The sequence below is a fragment of the Ascidiella aspersa genome, chromosome 5 (assembly GCF_963924565.1).
Source record: "Ascidiella aspersa chromosome 5, kaAscAspe10.2, whole genome shotgun sequence".
Classification (NCBI taxonomy): domain Eukaryota; kingdom Metazoa; phylum Chordata; class Ascidiacea; order Phlebobranchia; family Ascidiidae; genus Ascidiella; species Ascidiella aspersa.
The window spans coordinates 17,477,222-17,496,477 of record NC_139451.1 but is presented as its reverse complement, the minus strand read 5'-3'; the positions used below and the strand labels follow the sequence as shown (position 1 = coordinate 17,496,477).

Sequence of the window (19,256 nt, the reverse complement as noted above, 5' to 3'; positions counted from 1 at the left end):
ATTGAAAACCACTCCTTTTGACCGATTAAGAAACGAAAGAACTTAATTCATTCCAGCACCAAAACGAGAGAGAATGAATTAACGAAACAGATTCGAATCCGGCTTAAACGTGCATATAAACGGGCTTAATGTTACGAATAGCGTAATATCCTAGCTTTAGTGCTAAACAGTGTGTATAGTAGTAAACATTTTATTTTTTTTTTTTTCTAAATAAAACATTTTAATTTCCTTAATCGTTAATTGTTATACAGCATATATGTTGGTCGCCCTTGACTATTTTTTTCTTATTGTGCCTGAAATGGGTTAACTACATGCTTTCCCACCAATGGAGTCACATTCTTTAGCCTGTGTGGAAGCAGCGTGTTATAAATTAACGCATTTATCTGCGTGACTGTGAAACATCTAAACGTTCGTCTTCGCAAACTAAAATTTTACATTTTGTTGAAACAAAATTGCAAATAACGCGTGCTTATTTCAAATAAAGCGACTAAATGCCCAGTGGCTAAGCACGCCAAACATCTTTTACGCAACGAAAACCAGTTACATATATCAATAGGGAACCACTCACTAACGTCAAGCCTTAAGTTGTATAGCAGCCATTGTTCACATTGCGTGATATTCAGCAAATACGTAATCCTGGTATCATACTGCGTCCAACGTAAGTAAAATCTCGTTTAAAACTGCAAATTGGTTACGATTAAAACCGCCGCATTGAATGCGATGTTTTGCGAACTCTACCTAAATTTTGCGCGGTAAAATACTTCAAGAAGTTCTTAAACTTAAAAGTAATCAATTTTAATAAAGGCAATATGCGTTATTTCATTTTTATTTCCACGCAGGTAATTGCTATTAAACTTTTTTATACAATGCAACAAAGTATGTAACCAAAAAGCAATTTTGGAACCACTCACAAACGTAAAACCTTTAAGCAAATACGTAATCCCTGTACCATATTGCGTCGAACGTAAGTGAAATCTCGTTTGAAACTGAAAATTGGTTACTATTAAAACCGCCGCATTAAATGCGAATTTTTGCGCGGTAACAAACATCAAAAAGTTTTTAAACATATATGGCAGTGAGTTGATTGGAGTGAAACCCGAGGAAAACATATTGGTTTCTAAATCATATTTGTCATTCGAAGAAAACAAGTATTAAATTTGAGGCTTCTTTTCAGATGTGTTACAGACCTATTTCTCTTTAAAATGAACAAAACGCATACGGTAACACGAATTTGTCTTAATAAATAGAGACATAATAAGTTACCCTGTTTTTCTTTAACAAAGCTATTAATTAAAAACACCTTGAAGTATTTGGGTCACGAAATCTTGGTACAATTAATTTGATGTAGCGCCAAAAAGTATTTGCAGTTTAGCTTTAGACAACTGCTTTTCAACCGGGTGAATTGTACACCCAGTTTGTACCAGAATTATTAAAGGGTGTGCCACATTGATTGGGTGGACAAGACACCGCAATACATTAAGCCTATGATCAGGTATCATAACAAATAAAAAGGTTTATTAACAAATTGACTGGAGTGTACAATACATGGCACAACATGTATTTAAGGGTACGTTGCTTGTAATCTACTATATTCTATTTGTGACATCATAACATAACCAAATATTACTCTCGATGATCGTTATAGTGAGGTACTAAATCGATTTTCATAACCGTCAATAGTTCATTTTGCTGTACAACGGGGCGTAGTTTAGTGCATAGTTCTTCAGTAAACATAAAGGCGTGTACTGTTTCAAAAAAGGTTGATATGCACAGGTTTACACCAGTGCTCTTCAACATTTTTTGGTTTGGTGAACCCTTAAAGTTTTTGTTACAAACTCATGCACCCTGTTCACTTAAAAGATAAACTGAGGTAAAATGCGATCCGAAAAATCAACATGCTGAACAATATCATCATGTTAATTAAACCGAGAGAAGCTGCCGAAGTTTAAACACTGTGAGAATTCGATTATGGCTGCATGCTAACTAAAAGTTTGTGATGAACCCGTGTATACCTTTTCGTACCGGTGCACCCCATTCACATTTTGATGAACCTTGCATGCACACCGGTTGAAGAGCACTGGTTTAGATCACCCTATTGATTTTTCTTATTCTCAGGGCATTTCTATATAAAAAAAAATAACCAAGCGAAACCACACGACATACGTTAAGGATATTGCTTAATCTAATAAAATAATTAACAGGATAGATAGAACCCGTTTTGTGGCTTAGTTTATTGCCTGTCACAACACAATGTACAGCATTAACCGCAGCGTCATACGACAAGTCAGGTATAGACAACGGCGACAGTGCATTATATACAACTTTTCATAAAACTGAATCACATATGCCCAATATAAACGACTCCTACTCCGCCTAGCGATGTACTTTTGGAGATCTCTATTTGACACAAGATGTCGCAGTTTTTAAACCAAATGGTATATATAAAATGCTGAGTGATGACGTACCCAGACCGGTATAGTAAAAATAAAACTCGGTAAAAAGTAGCTTGCAATTGATGTCTTAAAATAAATCAGTATACAAAAATATTGTGACAAAACCACTAAATGATTTAACATTTTATTCCTTAGGATTTTATTTCAAAACGTATAGTATTTATTCATTAATATTGCGCTTTTCTTTGCCGTCACATTCAATATTATAAGCCTTTGTGGCAAAACATTGGAGCGAACTGCACACAAAAGCGAGTATATGAACACAGAACAGTCACGGTACAATCAATCCTCCTTAGCCCATTTCTTTGTGGCGGACACCGCTAAAAAACACAATAAAAATGAAGCCCTTAAAACCGAAAGTGTAACAATATATTGTAAAATCTGAAAAATGTTTCGTGCTTGCTGCTTGGAACTTCAGAAGGATATTAGGCAGTTCTTAGCAGTCTAGGATCTCCGACAGAGCAATAAGGCTTAGATAGGTATTATTAAAAAAAAATGAGACCGTAAATCAAAAGCGAACAAGTTGGTTGCCAAGAGAAAGTGGTTACTCTTCCTTTTCTATTTTAACTTTGCGAAAATCGACGACGTCGCCGGTGGAAATGGAGTTCTCGTGTTCCATAGAGAAGCGGCCACTGTTGCTGGCGCTGTCAGTTTGGCTGCTAGTGTCGTCGCAGTGACCGTCGTCTTGACAACCGTTGCCGGCTGTGCGAGCTGAGTGTGGTACAAGAAGCACGGCGCCTTCGACTTGTTCAAGGCTGAAACGACTGGCATCGTACGGGCGGCCAGCTTCGTCTCGCAGAGAGCTGAATATCTGAACAAGATAAAGAATCGAAAATCAATTTTAGGCTATTTTTGCTATTTAGTTAAAAAGAGGTGAACTTGATGTTGATCAGAACACTATTACGAAGACTGGCCTTACAGCGTAGGCTTAAACCAGCGAGGCTGTTTAGCTAGCTATCGTATCGTCGTCGTTTATGGTACAACCTACCTGTTGATAAAGATTGTTGTATCGAATCTTCATGCTTTCCTTGGTGGCATCGAGGCTGTTCTGCTCGTCGACCAGCATTTGCTTGCGCGTTCTCAGCACGTCAACGTCATCCTCCATGGTCGTGATGGTTTCGATTTTGCGCTTGCGGCAGTTCTGCGCCGCCACCTTAGAATTGATGAGTGGACAACGTTTTCGATAGTGAATTATTATGAGCGTGCACTAATTTTGTATTACACCACAAAATGTTCGGGATTTACAACCACTAATATTTTTCTTAGAAATTTTGTCTGGTCGTTTTGAACTTTAGTATTGCTCGTAACACAATAGCTAATTTTAATTTTGAAATGTAGTACTATTTTTACATTATTTTACCACTCTTAAATTGTGCTAGTTATGTTCATTTACTAATTATCCGCACAGTAGCACAAAATATCACGTTCTTGTTTTAAATGAAAATAGGTGAGCTTTTTCAGAAAATAATATTTGATTTTCATTTAAACGCCAAACAAAAAACACGCATTTTTGGGGCATTCCCAGATGGTGTAATTAATTAAAAACAAGTCGTATCCAGAGAAAACAAAGTTAACCATAACAAGCCTAGCGGACTAAACCAACCTTGTTTTTGCCCCGCCGTCTAATGTCCTTTATAAGTGTTTGCTGGGGCTGGGTGAGAGGGGTCCTGGCCAGCATTTCGTTGTACTCTTCCACAGGCGACAGCACGATCTCATCCAGAGTGAAAGGAATGTTAAGTTCACGAGCGCGACGAACATCACGTGACTCGCGGCTCTGTGGAGCTTTGGTCTGCTTCCTGAGCGGAACATTTTTGTTTCACAGGAATGTTTTAATAAAACACACAATGCAACAAGAAAATCGTTTATAAAAAGATTCACTTTTTCGGAATTATCTTGTTTCACTGTTTCAATATTACACAGAACCACTAAACACCAAGATTTTTATTTTAAATAGACTAGCGGAAACTGTCTAACATTGGATTTTTACAACAACAAAGTTTAATTAAAAATAAAGGTCCTAATACATACTGTACATTAATTTTACTATGGAGTTTGAAAAACAGCAGCTTATGTTGCAGAATAAACGATTTGGTGCGAGGACAAAACAAACTATAGAAAGAAAATTCTAGACGGCCCATTAGAGGGCAACAAAAATATTACGATGTTTTTTACAACTAAATATGTTAAAGCTTTGACTGCGATGTTGGCATAATGGTGATGAGTAAGTAAAAAAAATTAACCTACTTCTTGGTCTTATTCTTTGCAACCCCCAATGTTCCATCATAGGTGTGATTATGATGAATGTGCTTCACCTCCTCCAAACAGAGCATCGGGTCTTGGCCAGTCAACACATCACATTTCATTGGCTGGAGCGTTCCCAAATTTACCTCATCGCCTACAAATCCAAATCCTAGAAAAAAAAACATAGATTTATAAACCATATCATTTACATCAAAGTTAAATGAGCCTACGAATCTTAGAAACAGGTGATAATGAATTCTCAGAGATTTAAAATTAAAAAAAAAGTTTATTATGGCGACTTTTTGTAATTGCTTACTTTGTGGGCTGTGTCCCATCGAGATGCCAGAATCGGATTCATTCATTTCCGAGATGGCGCCGTTGTCCAAGGTGCTTAAGTGATTGTCGGAGTCATTTGAAAAAGAACGTATTGAGGAACCGCTTGTTTCCAATGGAGGTGGAAGGTATGGCGCTTCAGCAGGATTAAGATATGGAGAATTCTTGAAAAAAATATTTTGTTACTATATATAAAATAGGCAAGTTAGACTTTTGTTTTTATAAATGATATTTTACAAAGATAAAAAAGATATATTTAAAAGATCAGATTCTGTATAATTACCAACAAAATGCAACTTACCATATGTCTGTCATACGACTGTGCTACAGTGTTGATGGAAATTATATCATTAAGCATTTTATTCATATTGTTGGAGTTTTGATCAAAGAAAAACTGTCCGGGCTCTGTTGCTGATATAGGCATGCTTTGACCATTTCCACTGCTAAATGGCTCATTAACCTCCATGGCGACCTTATAAATAAAATAAGTATTTAAATGTTTTGCAGCGTCCAATTGAGAGATGTTTTAGAATACCCAATTTAGATATGCTTAAGATTTTGTAAAGACAACAACAATACCTGATAATTGTTAAGCTGGTTAAGAAGATAGTTCTCGTTCATATCACCAGCATTGCTACTAAATGGACTGCTACCACGGCTAACCGCATCCATAGGAATGCCATCCTCATTTGTTCCTGAATTGTGGCTGTAAGCAGGAGAGCAGTGAGGGGGTGTAGGCGCAGTAGGGGCAACACCCAATGTGTATCCTGTCAGTGTTTGTGGCTCATAGACATTACTTGGGGAGGTTTCAAAAGATTCTGTTGAGATAGAAAGAAAATTAGTCAAATTTGTAACCTCTACATATGAGTCATATTTGTTGTATTTTAAACCTAATTATACCCTGGCTTAATGCCTTCAATTAAACAGCTAAAAGATTAAAGCAGGAGTATCATGCAATGCAAAAATAACAATAGATTACCTAAACACATTGGTTTTAAATTTATAACGGCTAAACAAATTTACTTTTTTTTTATTAAACTATTAGGAGCAGAGTGCAGGCAATAATCCTAAGCAAGTAGCAATGTCGGAACTATCCACTACTAGGGTGATATTGAATGCTGATCTGAATACTATTGATAGCATAGCTATATTTTTTTTATGTAGTTTGGTCACTAATAGGTTTTCAATTTACTAATGTTTTTGACTTCATCAAATGGATATCTTTTTTTGAATAAATGTTGGACATTAGCATTTAAATACAACAAAAGTAACACATATTTTAAAAAAAAAATAGGCTAATTGGAGTATTGACCAGAAAACAGAATGTTCTTCCTACCAGTTTGAGCAAAGTGACGGTTTGTTGTGTTATACAAAGGCAATTGCTGATCAATTTGAGTTTGATTTACCACTGTTGAGGGTGAATTCTCTGGCATGGGGTTGCTTGGAACTCTGCAACCAGAAAGAAGGTAACAGCTTAACAACCTATTTTATTAATCCTGAAGGCTGAATCACGATATGAGAAACCTCTACAGTTCATAAAAAGTATATATTGTCGCTATTAAAAAAAATGTAGTAAGACCAATTTTATGGTGTTGAGAAAACCGCATTTTAATGTTTTTTGTTTTAAAAACGTTCTTGTTTTGTTGACAAAACAGAATCATTTTAATATAATATTAAGTACTATACTAAAAATAGTTGTACAAATAAAATTTATTATTGCCTGTTTAAGCATGGATTATTTTATGTTAAAGCAGTAAACTGTATAGATAAAAAACAGTTTTTCATAATTGAATCATTTGTTTTGAAGAAGTTACAACACTTTCCAGACACTCACTACAACTACTTTTTTTGCTTATTTCGTCTAAAGTCTTTAATTTGGATATTTTGTAAAACAGTCGCAACTTTATAAAAAAAAACACAAAATCCTAAAACTGTTGTAAATGGACACTTACAACACTTTTAAGAAACATTTTAAGAAGCAATTGCATCTACTACACTTTTAAGAAATTCTTATTTTAAAGAACTAAAAAAGCTAAAGATACATCACTATTCACAAAAAAGCGCAACAAATTTATTAGTACAAAAACAATTGTGAAAATTTTTATCAGTTTTTACTATTAGAGACGATATAATTTTCTTCAAACTTAAGCAAAAAACAAACAAACTACTGTACGCTTTTGCATACTTACTAATTAAACGTATAAACTTTCCATTAACATGGCTCAGTAATCTTAGATACACGTCATAAAACACTGTTTTATTATAACCTAAATGCATATAACATTGGTTGTTTTTTAGGACAAAGGTCCTTAATTTTTACCAACAAGTTTACAAATATTACCTTGCATTTCGTAAATGGTTGTTCATCATTGTTACGGAGTTGTTATTAGTGGGCAGATTTAACCCACTTAGCTCTGACAGATTAGCAATATCTTCCCAAATATCTTCATTCTAAATTTTGATATAGTTTAGAAAAAAGTATACCGTAGAGACAAGAGTGTACTGTACAACCTGCTGCACACAAGCTGTGGCTTGCAACAGGATTTAGTTTTAAGGCTCAAACACAAACACTGTTTATGTTCATTAAATTCAAACTAAAGACTATACTAAGAACACAAACCAATACAAAGCGAAATCCACTACTAAATACTTACCAATTGTGTCCCAGAAGAACTGTTGTCAGGTTGAATGAGAAGGGAAGTAAGATTTTGCGTGTTCGATCCACTTTCGATGGTTTGCTGCAATAATGATAGCAATTTACTTATTATCATGCCTGTTAAGAACCCAAACTAGTTTTGTCAAACCACAAACTATAAAATGGGCTCTTAGCAAAACTTCAACAGAAATATTTATTGTTTGCGGAAAAATAATCGGTTAAGAAAAATAAAGTTTAAACAATGGATGTTTGCTAACCAATTCATCAGGTGTGCCATTAATCATTAACCAAACCACCTATATCTCTGAATGACAAACGATAAAGACCTCAATAATCATTACCCCACATATGGGCATCATTACTAGGTTTTGTAGTAAATAGGTTCAATAGTTTTTCTATAATTATACACCAACATTGCTCATACAAAATCAAGCAATAAATGTTTTGACGAAATAAAGAAAAATTACCTGATTTTGTACTTGTTGCTGCTGTTGACCTATGCCGTCACCGTTATCAAAAAGTTCAAGATATTCATCTATGTTAAAAAAGCTTGGTGGTGTAGTTTCTGTTGTGTTGCACTAAACAAAATGAGGTATATATTAAATTATTAAGGTAATACAATTTTATTTTATGGTGAATAAATGGATTTTTGTCAAATGCATTTGTTTGTATTTTATGTATTGTAGCTCACTTAAAAAAATAATTTTATAAATAGTTTTCACTTTTTCTTTGCTAGTTGGAAACAGTAGCCCATTTTAACTACACAAATCAATGTTTATTGAATTGCACACATATACATATATATACCTCCTGAACGGTTGCAGTGTTGTTTTGTGGAACAGGAATGTATTCTCCAGTTTCACCATCCACAATGTATGTTGCAGATTCCTTAAACAAATTAAAATTAAAAATCAATCAAATAATATTAAACATGCTATATCATTTGTTTAGCTCAAAAAACACATACAAATCATTTTTATTTATTTTTTAAAAATAATTCAATTATTAAGAAGGGTAATATAATTGCTGATGAAAGTTCACTATTATCTGATAACTCAAAAAGACACAAAACAAATAAAGTAAAAAAACAAAAACTATAGGGGAAAAAAATTGTTTGTAGTATTACAGAATTTACCATATTTTCTTAACAGTTATGATTATTATTCAATATAATTTATGTATTCGTCCATTTAAATGTGTGTGCAGGTTCCAGTGCTAATTTGCCAGAATTGTACACTTAATACACACATTTAAGGATAATCTTTTAAATTATAAATATAGGTGGTAAACAAAATGTTAAATATGATAGTGTCATCCCTTAAAATCAAATCATAGAGTCAAAACTAACTAACTCACAGCATTTTTCTTTTCCAAAGAAATGTCATCAACCTCTTTGACTTGCTTTACAGGTTCTGACATAACCCAGTTGTAACCCAAGTCAACATCTTGAAGGTACATCTGCTGCAAAAGATCAGCATTCTGAAAAAAATAAGAAACAAATTAATTGTGTTTTTACTCCTGAGACCCAATAGCAAAATAACATAACACTGTTGTTATTAACTTATATTTAAAAAAATATGATATTATATAAGGATAAAATTACTTAGTACATTTTCAAGCATGGGGGAATTGTGAGAAGTAGATGGCAAAGGATTCGCAAAGAGATAATCGAACTCTGAATTGATAGAAGAATTAGCAGCACTTGCAGATAATGTAACTGTTGGACTTATGGCTGAATAGTTGTGGTCGTTTGTGGCTAGTTCAACAGGTAAGTTCTCAAGTCCTATTCCACTCTCTTCACTATATATTGAAGAAGTTGTTCTTAATCTTGTGCTGTTTGGAATTGTTTGTAAATTTTCAAATGTATCTTGAAAGCCTAAGCCAGATTCTGTGTCATTTGAGTAACTGTTGACACAACTTGAGCTTTCATTGTTGGCACAGTGATAATTGCTTGTATTTTCAGAGTTTTTAGAGTTTTGCTCAACCAAAAAATCACGCCACCGAACATCTTCGCCATTATTAAAATTATTTTCATCAAACTCGACTTCGCTTACTAGCAAGTCATTAAAGTCTGTGGTCAGCATAGTACCCCCAAACAAATCAAACTCATTATTGTCAACACCAAGAGCTTCAACCTCAGGAGGATTTTCATGTTCCAGAATAGCAGCAGCAGTGCTAGCAATTCCTAACACCATTGCAGTAATGTTGGGCACATGCATGTTCATATGGTTGTGCAATGAAAGATTCCCCATGGGAGTTCTTTGTTGTGCATCCTCCATAATAGAGGCATAACTACTTAGAGCTGACTCTCTGTCAACAAGTTGTGCCTTTAAGCTTGTCAACCCACCACCATACAGGTTAGAATACCTGGGAATCTGGGAAAGTCCCAGCAAGGGACCTTCACCTTCTGCGCCATGATCGGTAAAAAAGTCCTCAATCAAGTTTGGTTGGTTAATACTAACCCGGCCAACCATTGCCAGAAAAATGGCAACATCCAATAAGCCAATTGCAACATCCTTTTTTTCTGGCATGAGTCTTAAAATATGCATCTTAATGTCTTTTAAAACTGTACCAGATTTTAACACTTGTGTCGTTTAAGTAGATTAAAATAATTTTGCTGGGGTTTTCAGACATTGTTTATCCTTGTTTCTTCATTGCGTGTTGAAAAGTTCAGTTTACAGGTTGAACTAAGATATACCAAACTATCAATGTTACTACCTGATAAATCAGTTAATAGCATTAAAGTGGCTGGTTAGTTTTTTTAACTTTCTACAAAAACAACAAAGCAAAAAGGAAATAAAGCAGGTGGCATAAGAACTTATTTCCCTGGTTAAGAAAGTGTTTTAAATCAAGATATAATTATTAACGCAATTTTAATTTTGACAAATTGTTTCGTCACTGTAAAAAAAGATTCTAGATTAGCGCCGAATCTCACTATCACTGGTATTGCTGGCTGCTGCTAAAAAAGTTTACAAATATGCTTGATAATAACTAGCTCTTTTACATTTTTAGGTGTCGTACAATATTGCCTGTCTGAATGGACTGAATACTAATAAATGTTTACCATATTTATATCTCAAAAAAATGTATGCTGCTGACACAAACATGTGAAACAAATTACTGTTTCCTGCTGCCTGCCTGGCGAAATTTTATCCGGAGTTTCCTGCTTTCCGCTAGCGTTAGTAATTGGAAATGTGCCCTCTTTTCAATAGATCACAATTGTCATAAACACAATCGTTATATTACAATCTAAAAACAAATACTTTATCACTTTACTGCGAGCTACGAGCTTTGTGATTTACCTTGCGCCATCTCAAACAACAAAACAAATGACTGCGCGAAATTGAAGGCAACCGAGCGTATCGTCACGTGCCTAACGATCAAGAGTGACGTAGTTTTAGAACGTTCGCGAACGGGGCTGGAAAGCGTGCGGACGCATCCTAGCCCAGCTTTTGTTGTTTTATTCTTGAATTTTTTGTGAATTATTAATGTCTAACAACCTCCAATACATTGCTAATGTTAGATTTAAATCTTACCATATTACGCGGCAAAGATTGACATAACATATTGTCGACAGTAAGGTTGGTTTACACTAGGGACGTTTCTCGTCAGCGTCACTGGTTGCCAGCGTTAGCGGCAAATTTTTTCGCTCTAACGGAGAGCGTAAAAGTTGAAATATTTTAACTTTCCGCTACCAAAAGCGTTTTTTACGCGTAAGTTGCTAACGTTTTCCGCTAAGCCTACTTTTTTCAGTGGTGTATAGTAGAGTTTAAAAATTATTTGTTTTTGAAAAAACCCAAATATAAAGACACATAAGTGACAGAAAGATAATATTAACAAAATCTGCCCAATCAGTGGGGTTAAGAGACGTAGTGCCCACCGGCTACGGCTAGGCCTACATTAGACTTTGGGAAAGTAAATAGACTCTCTAACAGCCCGAGGGTATGTTGTGACGTAACGCGTACCACGCCTGCTGGACAAACGACGCGTCATGGAAAACTTTAAAGGTTTTTCTTCGAAATGCTAGCACCGTTAAAACAAAAATGATAGGTCTAGCAAAATGTTGTTTGATTTTAAATACCTTTCGGTGCTCTTGCAAAATAAATATAAAATGTTATTAAAAGTCAATTAACCCACATAAACGATATTAAGGATAAAAAGTAGGCGTTTTTACGAAATGTGAAGGGTCTGACCTCTTAAAGATTTTTTATAGCCTACTGTGAAAATGTTTGTTTAAGTAATCATGAAAATTTAAAGCTTAGTTTAGTTAGCAGAATCAGAGATGAATTGCAAACTTTGTTAAATGGGCTAGTACAATTTTTACCACAATATAAACAAGTAGGTTACTCAACTAATCCACAATCTTCTTTTTTACTTTACTTACGTTCATACACTTTACTTAAGCATGTAGCATGTTAGATAGCCCAGTTTAGCATTTTCTTAACGTGCTGTAGCGGTTTCTGAAAGTGTCGCAAATTTTACTGCCCAAATGGCCTGGTGATTCGCGCAGTTGCGCATCTTAGAAGGGGCAACACTAATCTGAATTACAATTCGCGCGCAAAGATGTAGAGAAAATGCAAGATGGTAAACACTAAAATTGCAGCCGCTTTAAACACTAATTGTAACCGCACGTTATGTATAGTTGGGATATAACAATCACTACAATAATAGTCAAAGTACGGTACGACTAAACCATTAGGTAACCGCTAGGGGCGCTCTGCACACGTTAAAGACTTTGTACGAGGCGCTTATCATGAGACTACGAGCACCAATAGGTTAGGCAGGAGAAAATGCTATCGATCTTGTTTTCCCATCCAAGGTTGCCTAAAGGTTAACAATCGGCACGCATGCGACCGGCAATGCTCCCGTGGAGAGATCGGGCAAATATTGAAAGAAGCACAACACAATGGGTTTCATTGTTAATACTTTTTCAAAGATCGTTGGTTATACATTGGCACCACCGTGTTTAAATTTCGAACTCTGCCTTAGTTCCATGGTAAACAGTGGGGATTTTAAACAACACGACGCATATACCTATCAAACGGTCGGCCAGTTGGTAAATATAGAATCAGTAAAGTTTTAGAGTTACGCCCTTCTATACGATGTTAAATGGTGGCGACATGGACCTCTCATTCTAGCACTTTGCATAATAAAACCGGTAGCCATATTGCCATTTTAAAAAAACGGGTTTAGAAATGTTTCACCTGCGCCTTAATAACAATGGTTTTATTTTTTTAGGGTATAATAAAAATGTGTCACATCTTTGTCGATCTTCAAAAAGTGAAATAAAAATAAAAATTATCTCGGTAATAACGGGAAGAAGGCGAATCATTTTCCACAGATATGTCACAGAATTTACGTTTTTTCCAGTACAAGACAATGAAGGGAACACACAATAAGACCAAAAAGGCAACAATATCTAAAGCAGGATAATCTATTATACCATAGTAAAACTATACACGCAGTAATATCCACGACAGAATAAAAATTTATTAGGCTGAAGAAGACCTAAACCTGTCGGAATACGTCCTAAATTCATCGGAATACGACCTGAATGGCCAAAATAATGCCTGAAACTGTAAGTGGCACGGACTGTTTTGGTGTCGACGTTTGGACGTCCTAGCTAGACCGGAGCCGTTAGGGCGCAGCTGTTTTGTCATCGAATTTTTTGCCCCTGTTTGGGGTTATTGGGCTGTAATGGTAGAGGTTAGAAATGGGGTTAGGGTTAAAATTATTAGGGAAGTTAGTGATGTACTTAGGAGTGGGGTTTAGGGTTAGGTGAAAGGCTGTATAGGCCTGATTCGAACAATTTAGGTCTTATTCCGAGAGATTTAGGATTTATTCTGATTTAGACGTTATTGCAACTATTAGGTATTAGTCGTATTTTGATCTTATTCCGAACTGTGTTTTTGTTGATGTTGTTTTTTTGGGCCTCCTATGGCTGGAGTCTACAACGAAGTGCGCAGTCAAAAAAAGGAAACAATTGTACGAGGCAATATACCGTGTCGCGTTTATTTTCATAGAATCCAATTGTGAATAACCCTAACAATTGGCAAAATAAACCAGCGCGCAAATTTGTGTCAAATATCAATAAACGAACGGTAGCCTAACCATCAGAGACGGTGCACCTTTAACAAGGTCATGGACAAAACAAATTTTAAATTGCCAATTTAAATAGTCTCGATTTGTACAATTTTCGATTTTTAGCATCCCTAAATAATTTAATGCGTTCAAAGTTCGGGCATTATCATAAGGTTAAGGAAAAACTAGCCTGCGATGGTACATTGAACTAAGTAATACCCATTTTAGCATATTTATTTTTTTTAATAATCTGTTTCTACATGTGGAAAAATATTTACTTTACTTGGCTGTTTTTCTATATGCTAAACAGAAAAAATACAGAAATGGCAATCCCTTGCATCATATCTCAACCACTAATACGCAATTCAGAGACCATAGCCAAAATACGCTCAGATCAACTGTGGCATGAGAAAAAAATTCAAAACAGGTTTAAAAATGTTTTTTAAAATCCTTTAAGAATAAATCTGTGGCCTAAAATGTAATGCTTTTACTTCGTGATATTTAAATATATACATTTACTACATTTTAGGCTCGCTAATATAAAATATTGCAATATAAATGCTCTTAAAAATGGACCAGAAAAAATAGGAGGCTTTGAAATAACTTAGTAGTGAAAACAGCAATAGTTCTTGTACAAATACCTTAGATGCCATATAAAAAAGAAGACATGACTGTCGCGGCGATAGATGTAGCAAATTGCTAGCTAATTCGATGTTTTCCCTGTGCTTTTAGGTTTACTAACACTCCAGAGCTTAATTAGTAAGTTTGGGCGTATATCTTTAAAGATCTACATTACTCACTGTAAAACGTATTGTAAGGCAAAAGTTGGCATTGAAAACACACACCATGAAATGAACAGTTCTACGAAGAGAAACAGTTCGTCATTTCCTGGTGCTGTATAATGCGAACCGCGTCATAGAGTTTTAGTGTCTAAGTGATTGATTAATTGCTTGAACTGGTCTCGAATAAAGGCTTACATAATTTCATTTAATGTTAAATATAGGTTTAATCGTAGTGCTTTTGATAGGATGGAAAATATTTATTGAAAAACAAATCGGCACATTATTTTTTTTTTCTTTAAACAACTAAACAAAACTTTTAAAGGAATTTTAAAATTTGAATAATTAAGATAAATTTGCTACATGTTTCGTTTTTTTTAACAGATACGTAATACTTCGGCTAGTGAAACTCGACTTGTCTTTCAAAATGAAGACTGGCTTGTATATTATGTGTGTTTAAACACCAAGTATGTATTACTTTCAACAAAAAATAGTTTACATTTGCTAAATTTTTCAGTGGATGATACCGCGCTGGAGTTTGTAAGGACTAAAATCCACTATGGTACCAAAGACGCCTTGTATGTAAAGTCTTAGAAAGGGAATACTATTCAAACAACATATAACAAGCTAAAAGGGCAGTGTTCGGCGCTTTCAATACGGCTTTCAAGTGCGCAGTGACATTACAAGACCAGACCTGATGCGGCATTGCGCGACTACGAAAGATAACCACTTCACATTTCTTTAATAGGAGCATTTAATTTGGCATTGTGACCTCGTTATAACTGCAAGTTTGCCGTCAGGTGTGAATTACAATAATTTTTATGCTTTTTCCAAAATAACGCAACAAAATTACGCCATAACGTGACGTCATAAACAGGCAACCGTAATAAATCTGCTGTTGTAGAATGTAGATAAACCCGTGCGAATTTCGTCTACCTTCGTATCTCGACGTTTGCTAGTATTTATATCGCTAATTTATTGTAATGGCGTATATATAATTTAGCAGGACCACAAAAACGTTTAAAAACGTTAAACACGTAAAAAGCGCATTTACAAATTACAAAAATGTTTTTAAACATGTTTTTTTGTAAAAAACAAGTTAGTTCCAAAAAGTTTTTGCGTTAAAAGGGTTTCCGAATATGTCAAAATCGTAAGTCTTTAAGCCCCTTAGAACTGCTGTATATGCAAAAGATTTAATAACTGACACGGTATTCACTATTATATACATGAAACCGAAACAGGCGAGCACAACAAACTAACATTTAAAGTAAATTTGGAGGTAATCAATCGCACAGACGTATTTGAAAGGCCTCTTCACTGAACCATTTACTCCAGCATATAAATCACATGTTTCATTGTTCTAAGATAGGAGTTATACGTGTACATAATGTTTCTTATCATTTTTAGTGTCGTTACCTCTAAAAAGATCTAACGTATTTAAAAATTCCCTAATATTATGAAATTATACCACTAGAATGACTCAACAATAGTTTTCGAAATATTACTTAAAATTGTCAACCTAACTCCTGGAGGTTATTAATTACCCACCGGTTCAAAAAGTGCGTTAGTGCCTACATACAGCGCCTTGAACAACTTCATTGATCGGTTTTGTTTTCCTGTCGCCGATAGGATAACTAAATAGCTTTGATAATACATATAGCATGTTGTTTAACATATCATTATTGTAAGGCATGTAAGTCCTTACCACATAGAGCTAGAACGCGACGAGATCCTTGACATAAAACAGACTACGAAGACTTTACGTCGCCCAACTGAACTTGGAAATTGCCTTCAACCACGGGTTGATATGTTTTGCAAGAGTTACGTGTAACTATAATAACATATAACCGATATTCCCAAAACACAACTTTAAAGAGTTTCTTGAAACTCTAAAATCTAAAAGTTCACGTTTTCTATACAACAAGTGTGACGAATCAGATCGATGGCATTTCTTGTAATCCACCATAACCTTTCTTGTAGTATGCAACACACACAACAGCCAGACTACAAACTGTCACAAGAAATACTAAATTTAAAATTGCAAAGTTAATCTTACCTCCATATTAATTAGATAGTCGGTTGCCATTCTGCTTTTTCGTGGACCTTTAAGTAAACAATATTATAGTAAATAAAAAAGTTTATAACAAGAAGTAGATTAGCAAATTATCTTCACCCAATTTAACACACATTTACATATCTAATTAGACGCAATACATTACAAACTTTGTAAAAAAGCAAACACTCGCGATGCTTGACATGCTATCATACATATTTTTGCAATCTCCTAATTGGGAAAAAGACATCCATATGGTGTCATTACTACAACAAACAACGTTACCAACACCAATTTGTTCAGTTCTTACAACATCATATTTATTATCTTCGTATCATAAAATTGCGCAATGCGCATATATAGTTTAATACCTTTAAGAATAGAAAATGTTCGCGTGCTAAGTCTCGTAACTTTCGTTTCCATATTTCGCTAGACAACGTACCACCAGAATAAAACAAAAATAAACGCCTTCGTAAAAAACTATGCCGGCAAAAACAGCATCCGTGTGTGTACCGCAATGTGTTGCAAAATAAAAAGATGGTCAGGCAAGACAGAGGGAAAATTTGTAACGAAATCGTGAGGCGTAAACTAATAGAGTTCGAAATATGTCCGAAAATAGTTTAACGAAAAAAAATGAATGCGAGGGACGGACGATGCCTTTTCAAATCACGATTTTTAAGTGTTGAGACAAACACCAGGCCACAAAAGCCGTTGGCTACTGATCGGAAAATGCTTTATAGTACGTGCAACGACTTCATGCAGACTCATTAATCGTCAGTGCTATGCCGACGTAATCAGAGGCAACTAAGTCGCTCCAGAAGTGAGCACGATTCGAGTTATTTTAAAAAAACAGGAGGGCGAATAGCCGTGGGCGCGACAATATGCTGGTTGGACGCCCAGAAGCCAATAAAAGTCCCTAAAACTTGCAAAATACGATTTAATAACTCCCTTTTAGACGATCAAATAACTCGCAAAAACGATCAAATAACTCACAAAAATACGTCTTTGCTAATCAACAACAATTTGTAAAATTCTCGTTGGGCCAAATTAAGTTTACACATAATAAAATGCAAAACTTTGGCAAGCCAATTCCTGGTCTATTTGGCAGAAAAGATTAACCACTGGCAAACAATAGGGAAACTATTTCAACAAAGTGTATAGTTACGAGCATGAAACATGATAAAAAACTGTAAAACAAAATTACAAAATTATGCTACTAGGTCATGATAATTAGTTTCGTTCAAGCTTTAAATAAGAAAAATTACTACAGTCATGTCTTAAAAGCTCTATTTTTTGCAAAACGAAAACTGTTGCGGTGAGTGATTGTATATCTTTTTGGTAAGCAATAAAAAAGAGGATATTTACCAGGATGGCAAAGCAAATTAAAGCAATGCATAAACTAATGTTTGTATGTATGCGTACACAGCTAATAGTAAGTTAAATTGGGGATAAGTCAACAAAGCATACAAAAATAAAACACAGAGAATTTGCTCTAATATTACTAACCCTGTACCCATCCGAACCCAAATACTACCCCAAACCCAACTTAACCACGGTGCAATGTTTTAAGAATTCTATAAACGTTGGGCGAAAATTTCAAACTCACAAACAATTACTAGTTGGTATGCGTGCCGTAAACCGATCGCCCAGGCAAATAGCCATTTCCTAACCATAATGTCACAAAGCAACAAAATAAAATACCGAATAGTATTACGCAAGGTATATCAAATCAAAAATTTAACACAAACATTGTCACGCATTGACTTACTTTTGTGATCGTTGCTCTGTGAGCCGATGTCGATATTTGGCTTGTAGGCTACGTCTATATTGGTTCGTTATACTGTATACACCAACAAAAATTACTTCGTCGGGGCCTAAAATACTTTCTCTGTGTTTTTATACAATTATCTGCGGGAAAATTTGTGGTTAGTTACACAAGTTTGGCTATTATAGAGGACGAAATATATTTCGAACAGAAACGTCGACGGTCAACGTACGCGTCAAATAATCAAATGATTGGGCTTGGGAGCTAATTTCACTTTAAACTATCTTGTAAAACAGTTAAATTTATACTTAAGCATAGCTATGATACAAATTATGAATGTCCAATAATTTGGAACGGAGCCCATATCCGATGCCAAGTGATAGTATCGGTACTCGTCCGATACTAGGGTGTAACGGTTCCAAATACTATGGGATTTTCAGGCATAATTTGAAGTTCTACCCAACAATTCATTCCGTGAAAAGTAAAATTAACCAAAAAACAGCAGGTTAACAACCGGGGATGTTAAACTTATAGTAACGCTAAAGTAAATTTTGTCCTAATAATCTACAAACAAAACTTTGTCTATGTTGCGTTGTGTGGGCCTAGGAATAAAGTAATTTAACATCGGATCTACTTTCGTTCAAAACTTAGGTTTTTAACAAAACGTCGTATCGGACATACATATGCAGAGCATCACACAATTTTGCCTTTGCCTAAGCCGGATGTTTTTCAAGTGGGATACGACCTGTGGAGTCAGGGAAGAAGTTTCTAGGGTGCCGCGCAATACATTAGAACCATAATGACTGGTAAATTATACTAGCCTGAGCAAAACCTTTTCACTGAGTTTGTATGATTATAAAACCTTTGTAAAACAGCTGTAGTCTGAATTAGGATT

At 35.0% G+C, this 19,256-nt stretch overlaps 1 protein-coding gene across 2 annotated transcripts; it reads right to left on the bottom strand.

The window, feature by feature from the left end:
* Positions 1 to 2,203: 2,203 nt before the first annotated feature.
* Positions 2,204 to 18,524, bottom strand: LOC146145136 (uncharacterized). Of its 2 annotated transcripts, XM_083390334.1 has the most exons (15): positions 18,365 to 18,524; positions 16,600 to 16,646; positions 9,040 to 9,162; positions 8,491 to 8,571; positions 8,151 to 8,261; positions 7,682 to 7,765; positions 7,369 to 7,478; positions 6,364 to 6,476; positions 5,607 to 5,845; positions 5,329 to 5,499; positions 5,011 to 5,191; positions 4,698 to 4,863; positions 4,057 to 4,249; positions 3,442 to 3,606; positions 2,204 to 3,264 (listed from the first exon to the last, which is right to left on the bottom strand). In XM_083390334.1, exons 2-15 carry the CDS (start codon positions 16,627 to 16,629, stop codon positions 2,998 to 3,000), a joined length of 2,034 nt encoding a protein of 677 aa, XP_083246460.1. In that variant the 5' UTR covers positions 16,630 to 16,646; positions 18,365 to 18,524; the 3' UTR covers positions 2,204 to 2,997. The 2 variants fall into 2 exon arrangements, with proteins under 2 accessions (XP_083246460.1, XP_083246459.1); XM_083390333.1 differs by lacking the exons at positions 16,600 to 16,646; positions 18,365 to 18,524 and adding an exon at positions 9,294 to 16,527.
* Between the last annotated feature and the right edge of the window lie 732 nt (positions 18,525 to 19,256).